The sequence below is a fragment of the Microtus ochrogaster genome, unplaced genomic scaffold, assembly GCF_000317375.1.
Source record: "Microtus ochrogaster isolate Prairie Vole_2 unplaced genomic scaffold, MicOch1.0 UNK88, whole genome shotgun sequence".
Classification (NCBI taxonomy): Eukaryota; Metazoa; Chordata; class Mammalia; order Rodentia; family Cricetidae; genus Microtus; species Microtus ochrogaster.
The window spans coordinates 1380925-1388896 of NW_004949186.1; the positions used below are offsets into that span (position 1 = coordinate 1380925).

The 7972-nt window shown below is 39.1% G+C and overlaps 1 protein-coding gene across 1 annotated transcript in view; it reads left to right on the forward strand.

Moving 5' to 3' along the window:
• The window catches only part of Dnajc15 (DnaJ heat shock protein family (Hsp40) member C15), a 45485-nt gene that overhangs the window by 26824 nt on the left and 10689 nt on the right, over positions 1 to 7972 (forward strand). The window contains exon 5 of the mRNA XM_005370879.1: positions 3410 to 3480. Within this exon, the coding sequence (XP_005370936.1) occupies positions 3410 to 3480 (71 nt within the window). The remainder of the gene's footprint in view (positions 1 to 3409; positions 3481 to 7972) is intronic.

Genomic DNA, 7972 nt, shown 5'->3' on the forward strand with positions numbered 1-7972 from the left:
TGTCATCCACTGCACACACAGAGCTGTTGCAGTTGTCATCTACTGCATACTTTCTGGTGACTTAATGAGTATGATTAAGCAGAAGAGTTAAAGTGCTATAGTGACAAAAAAAAGTCTTGTAGCTCCATATAATCTTTAAGCCCAAACATTTTTATGACCTGCTCTAAACAGATAAATAAATAAAAGAACTATAAAAGAACTGTGAACTCTCTAGGTAGTTTAACCAGTAAAGGTGCCTGCTGCTGCCACCAAGCCCCGTGACCTGAGTGTAGTGCAATCCAATTCGACCTGGACTCACATGAACTCATTCCCAAAAGTTGTCCCCTGGCCTCTACATGCATACAGTGGTGCATATGCGCACACCTACACACACACACACACACACACACACACACACACACACACACAGAGAGAGAGAGATACGTAGAGAGAGAGAGAGAGAAAGAGAGAGAGATACGTGGCTACAACTAATAAATACAATAATAATTTTTAAATACTGGAGCTTAGCTTAGTGCTTTATTTAAATCTAAGACATGGGAGTTTTTCCTGTTAGAGAAAGCAGTGGATAGAATTAAGCAAAGGGACCATGTTAGTTAGCTAACTATTCCTTGCTTAGTATTACTCAGGTAGTATTATTTTCCTTAAACTTATTGGCTGAGTTTACTGCAGACTTGAGAATGTCGTTCAGTTCCACACACCTTATTTCTCCCACCCACCCCAGCCTCTCTCCTCCTGCCAGTCAAACATATTCAAGGGAACACTTTGTCCGGGCAACAAAGAAATCATTAAAATGTGGCAAGGACTTAGAGTTTTAGTGTAGTAAAACCAAAAGGGGAATAAAGTTACGTAAATGAGAGTTCTCCCCTCATCTTCAAAGCTCACCGCTGAGATCATTGTCTTAAAGGCAGTGACTTTCAACTGCCATGTTTGTGTGCATGAACTTTGCATCCATCTGTTTAATCTAGTCTGATGGGTGGCCGACCTCAGTGGACACAAAACTTCAGGTTTTGTGTAGAAAAGAGTTACTTTAAAAAAAAAAAAACAGGCAATGTAATTGATTTTCAAGGATATTCTAACTGAAGTAACATTCATACTTTGTTTCATGTGTTCAATTAAAACTTGATATCCAGAGTAAAAACCAACATACCATGTTTCTTCAACAACAGAAATTTGTGTTTTTCTAAATTGTTAGCTGTTATTTAGTGATTAGCTTTCTGTAGTACAGTTCTGTGAAGCTCTTTTTATAGGTTCCTAATTTTTATAATTAATAGTTTTTTAAAAACATTGGTATTTACTAGGCTACAGCCTTTGTTCTTCTAAGGAGTTTACTTGTGATTGTTGGTCTTGGTTTGGGATTTTGGGGTTTTGTGGTTATTGTTTTTGGGGTGCTATGCAGTCCATCAAGCACCCATTGCATACTCTGTCTGAGATAATGTCTTACGGTGCAGGTTGTAGACTGTGCTGTAGTCATTTACATGTACATGTCAGACATCCAGAACTGCAAGATAGCGTGACTAGTGTAGAGGTGCTGGAGAGCGCCTCACGCAGAAAGGGTCAGTGTATGTCAGCACAGGAAGTGGACTTGTACTGGTTTTCAGAGTGATGTGGTTTTCATTTCCTAAGCAATTAAATCAAGTAGTATCCTTAGCCCTTGTGAATATCTGATTGTCACCCTTTGAAATGAAACAGTATCTATTTGAGAGCTACCTAAAAGTTGACTTTAAAAATGTTCTCCCATAAGGCTTTTGTAAACAACCAAAAGAAGTATTCTCAGGTCCTCACATAAAGGAACTTGCTTAGTTTATTTATGGAAGGATGGTTGTGTGTTCATTTAGCCAGTAATAATTTTTCCCCCCACAGGGGAGCTTGTCTTTTGAGACAGTCTTATTGCATAGCCTTTTGAGCTTAAGATCGTTTGGTCTCAGCCTCCTGAATGCTAGAAGTGTAGGCATAAGTCACTATTTCAGGCCCTTCATAGGATTATTGACATGTGTGACAATATGATATTTACCTGCAGGAGGTTAGTGGTAGTCATTGGCAAGAAACTACTAGAAATGGGAATACTAACAGAATCAAGGGATCATGGGAAGTGTTGCTGAAATGGAAGGAGGATCCTAAGCAGCATTCTGGGCCCTTAGAAACATCAGCCAACCCCTGCGGGCTCTCAGGTGCATTCAGTGCATTCTCAGCCTGGTGACTCTGAGTCGGTCAAGAGATGTTAGATGCTTTCCATTCGGTTCTTTATAGGTACACACACACACACACACACACACACACACACACACACACACACACTGTGTTTTCATAAATATCCTTCACTCTTTAGAGAAATCCTTGTAGATAGCTTTATTGTATGTATGTTACATATGAGAAGATACTCAGAGAGTTGAAATGAGGCAAGACAAACTCCTAACTGAAGAGCAGTAGAATCAGGGCCTTTGAACTTAGACCTGAATAACTAAAATTGCATGCCTCTTACTAACACGGTTCACCATTCACAGCTACCCGCATACTGTAATCTAGCTAGCTGTAAAGTTACCCATTTGAAGCCTGGTAAAGTTAAGTCACTAAATATGACGGCTGTTAGTTAGATATGGTAGCTTCTACTGTCGGTGCTCAGAAAATGGACTAAACACCTGCAATTCTGGCAATTCTGAAGATTTATTTCGTTTTGCCACAGTAATTTTTTTTTAACTATCTCCATTAATTTTCACTGACATTGTAGGTTCTACTGCCAAACTTTGCCACAGGTTTCTACAAAGCTAGATACACAATGAACTATATGGAGTTTTGAGATTGCTTGTTTCAGGAACTAAAAGACAGCAACTATTTCTAGAACACACTGTCATGCCGGGCACTGTCCTAGCACTTGGCAGCGTCCTTGCTCTGAAAGGATGCTCCCACCCTTCAGTGAGAGACCTCAGCCCAAGATTGCCACCTAGTACCCTACAGCAAGACTGATCTCAAAAGCTAGCAGGCTTGTTCTGGAACCCAAATACCATGATGGCATATGTCACCTTCCTCTAAAATGACCTTAGAAGCATAGGCTTTCAATCCTTGTAATTGAGTGTATCACAACTCTCCTGGCCTGTGTGTAGGTGCTGTTGGTTATGGTGGTTTTGTGTTAGTTTTGGTGCTGGCCACTAAACCCAGGGTCTCATGGCTGCTAGATAAGGATTCTATGATGGAACTAAATCTCCAACCAGTCTTGTATTTATTTACTTTTTCAAACTGAAAATGAGGATAGAGTCACCATGTTATTTTACTGGTCAGTAGAATTAAGCCTAAAGCTTGTAATTTTATATTTGCCCACAAGATGGTGAAATTCTCATTGGTTTTAATTTCTTGAAACCCATATAAATCATTAATTTATAATCTGCATTTGCACTATTTATTAATTTTTTTGCAGTCAATCTGCTAGCAAGGCCAAGATTCAAGCAGCATTCAATAAAATGATGAGGTTGAACCATCCAGACCGAGGTAGGTAGTAGCTCCATTTCTACAATCAGATGTGCTGTGGGTTCCTTTCAGTTTACTCAAGCTCGGGTCAATCATGCATAGCTGCAGGGGGAGCTATGTGTCTCATGGGTTGAGATTTTCCTCATAAGCAGGTGGGCTTGTGGTTCAGAGTTGAGCGACTCAATGGGAATAGTGGATCTGAGCTGTTAACTGTGAAGAATTCCAATGCTGGCTTTAGTGATGAGTATGTAAACTCACTAATGTTCTCACATTTTGATCAAGAAGGAAAACACGATACGATAGGTCTGTGGGCTGGAATAAGCTGATTTGCGCATCATCTCTTCTATCTGCTAAGCCTTAAAGATAAAGGCATAAGATTCAGGGATCTCCTCTGCATCTCTGTAGTTTGTCATAGAGGTTGTGGAGTTTTAGATTTGTGTAAGAGGGCTCTGTGGCTGAGCTATTTATTTCTCACTGGCCAGGTTTTAATGTAAATTTATCTTAGAGAAAGACAATTATTATAACTTTAACTACACTACAGCTGCTTGATAGATAAAGCCCCATATGCTCATTACTGTCTCCGTCTAAAACAGCAGATGGGAGAAAGTCGCACTGTATTTCAGAAGTCAAGGGGGGCAGGAAAGTGAAGGCTTTCTTAGATTCCTATTTATAGACTTTCAGTTTTGTAATTATTTTGGAAAAAAAATAAAAACAAATTTTGGATTCCTATTCATTTTGACATCAAAATAAAGCGTTCTTTTTTCAGCTTTCTTAACTTAATTACTTACTATAAAAATTCTTTTCACTGAACATTATCGTCATTGGCTTTGTACATGCTGTTCTTTAGTATGAATAAACAAGAGAATAAAGAGGTTTTGCTTAAATTTTTTAAAGAGCTTCAGCAGTTACTGGAAGATCCACTCAACTAATTTGCTCTTTATTGTGCGCTTTCAGAGCAATTGACTGAGCAAGAAATGTGTTTGAGTGCCTTCTTCAAGTGCTTTCTCTCATAAATGTCCTCTGCCCCCTCTGGGTCAAGTATATGCTCTTGGCTCTGATTGATTGCAATAGTATTAATCACTTCTGTCTGTCAGATGATTGACAAGTTATTGGTCATTTCTACCATGAAGGATGCAAGTTATAAGATGTATCCAAGAGAATGTGTTGATTTACATAAAAATTAAAATGTTTGCATATATTGGAGCCTAGTAGTGCCCAAAATAATGACTTGATTTTTTCTTAGATGGTACATTTCAAACTTTTAATGCCAGTATGCTTACCGGTACCTTCCTATCTGGTTTTGTGGAGCAACAGAGAGAGAAAGGATGAGCCAGGCAGGCAGGAAGTTGGTATTTTCTGCTAGCATTGTAGCTTTAACGTTCCCTTAATTTCTCCAGATTTCAGTTTTATCATGTATAACACGAAAGGATTAATTCTAAAGTCCTTTTTGTTTATGAAACTTAATGTCATCCTATTTTATACCTATGAAGGAAGAAATTATACTCTGTATTTCTCTTCAGATCACATGTTTAAGACAGATCTCTCAGTCTTTTCAGATTTTGTAATCTTTAAAGGTGCTGTAGGTTAATCCCCCCCCCCCTGTAGAATTGCTCATTTGTTCAGTTTGAAACATCTGGAGATTTCTAAGCTCATGGGCTTCCAAAATCCTGTCTGTGGACCAGCTGTTCTGGTTGCTTTTAATTGTCAAAGGGGACAAGCCTGTAGTTTTGCCTGTTTGGATGATCATCTTACTTGTCTCTAGGAATTTTTAAAATTTCTTCTTTGATTTCTTGAATGACCAACTGTTCGTTTCAAAAACTGTATTGCTTAGTGTCTACATATTTCTATAGTTTCTATAGTTTTTCTAAGTTCAGTTGATCCATAGTATATTTGACTCTGAAGTATCTTTGTTCTTTTTTTAGAGTGAGATTTTCTAATATTGTGTTAGCCCAGATGTATGTGGCCTTTTTTGCCTTTTAAGTGTTTATCTTATGAAATTAGAGGCTCCAATATTTGATGCATAAATGTTTACAATTATATCTGGATGAATGGTTCCCTTTTAAATATGTAATGTCCCCTTTATCTCTTCTGATTAGTGTTGATTTATCTTGTATAAAGATAGCTATGTCTGCTTCCTTTGATTTCCAGTTGCTGAAGCTTGTTTTCTATCCTTTGATGTTGAGTTTTGGGGTATCTCTCCTTAAGTGTGTTTCTTGGAGACAGCATATAGTTGGTCCTGTTTTTCCATCTGGTCCGTTCCTCTGTCTTCTTAAGTGAGTTGAGGCCATGCACATTTACGATTACTATAGGAAGGGGTTTGGGCTTTCCAGTCAATTAGCTAGGTGCTGCTTTGTTTTGGTAGGTTATTGGTATTTCTTTTTCTTTTCCTGTGTTAGTTCTAAGGGTTTGCTGCATTGCTGTGTTCAATATGGCAGTTTCTTTCCCAGGTCTACTGTGTTCTTCGGTTACTTTTTTTTTCCCCTCAGGCATTTCTACCACCTCTTTAGTTTTGGGTCCCTTCTTAGGGACGTTGCTTAGCTGGGTCTAGGCATGGTGGTTGTCATCTTCCTAGTCTTGTCATGCTTTTTTTTTAAATGTTTATTTATTTATTATGTATACAATATTCTGTCTGTGTGTATGCCTGCACGCAAGAAGAGGGCACCAGACCCCATTACAGATGGTTGTGAGCTACCATGTGGTTGCTGGGAATTGAACTCAGGACATTTGGAAGAGCAGGCAGTGCTCTTAACCTCTGAGCCATCTCTCCAGCCTCTTGTCATGTTTTTGCATCTGCTAAAGTCTTTCAGTTTTGATTTCTCTTTATCAGATGATCTGGGGAGGAAGAAAAAAAACTTGAAAGAAATCCAGGCAGTGGCAAGACCAACCTGGTCTACAAAGCGAGCTCCAGGACAGCCAGAGTTACATAGAGAAACCTGTCTTAAACAAATAAAGAAAAAAAAAACTTGAAAGAAAGCTAAGTAAAAGGAGAGATAGTTTAAGGTGAAAACATGCTCAACATTTTTAACTAAGTGTACATTATGATATTTAAGCACTGTTGAGTCTATAGAAAATACTCCATTTGTTTTGGAATCAAACTCAGGGACTTTATAGGACTCACCTCCTGAAATTAGTTTCTTTTCTCTTCAATCTAAATTTATGTTTTTAATCATTTTAAAATGTGTGCTAATAGAAGCAGTATAATTCTTGTAACATTTGTGTTTACATATTCTTGTACAATGATAGTGTTAAAATGTAATTGTTTTATATTTTTATTTCTACTCTGGCATAGTAAAAACTACACACATTCTCATGTCAGCCCCACATTCATTTTCTTATCATATGTACTTTTCTTTAATAAAGGAAACATGACTTTACACACATAGGTAGTTGGGAAAGGAAAGAGCAATTGTTTTCTGGATGCTTGGGGAGACTCTCGGTTACCACTGAACCAGAATTCAGCAGTGGTGGGTTTTTATTATTATTATTATTATTATTACAAATTTTCACCTGCTACACTCCTCCCATTTCCCTCCCCCTTCCCCCCATCCCCCTCCACCTACCTCTCCAGTCCAAAGAGCAGTCAGGGTTCTCTGCCCTGTGGGAAATCCAAGGTCCTCCCCCCACCATCCAGGTCTAGGAAGGTGAGCATCCAAACAGACTAGGTTCCAGTGGTGGTTTCTTAAGATTAGTTGCATTTAGAATCTAGAATTATACTCCAGCTACCCCAGAGGCTGAGATCTTTAACCTGCCAGAGCAAGTTCAAGGCCAGGCTGGCTGCCATAGAACACTTTGTCTTGGGTTTTTTTGCTTGCTTGCTTGTTTGTTTGTTTGTTTGTTTGTTTGGTTGGTTGGTTGGTTGGTTGGTTGGTTTTTGTTGTTTGTGTGTGGGGTAGGTTGAGATGTAGCTCAGTGGTGGAGCACTTCTGTAGTATGTACAAAACCTCTAGATTCAATCCCCAGCACTACAAAATTAGTACCAAGTTAAAAAAAAAAAACACACACACACAGAAAGTGAAATATGTGTCCAGATAGAGGGGAGAGACGGCATGTCTGGGTGTAAGAAACTCAAATATTTACAAACTTAAAAAGGGAAATCCAGCCAAAGAGATGGAGGAAAAAATAATGTAATAGAAGATGAGACAGGAGTAGATCTAATACTCTAATCTAATAATGTAATAGAAGATGAGACAGGAGTGCATCTAAGAAACTCGCTGCACCAAGTGCTGCTGTGGGACCAGTAGGCTGAGGCTGGGCAAGGGGCACACCAGGTCTTGGTTTTGATACTAGAAGAATCTGTGCCAGGCAGTGGTGGGGCACACCTTTAATCACAGCACTTGGAAGATGATTGCTTAGACAGATCTCTGAGTTTGGGCCAGCCTGATCTACAGAGCGAGTTCCAGGACAGCCAGGGCTACACAGAGAAACCCTGTCTCAGAGAAATGAAAAAGATGAAGAAGGATGAAGGGAGGGAGGGAGGGAGGGAGGGAGGGAGGAAGGAAGGAAGGAAGGAAGG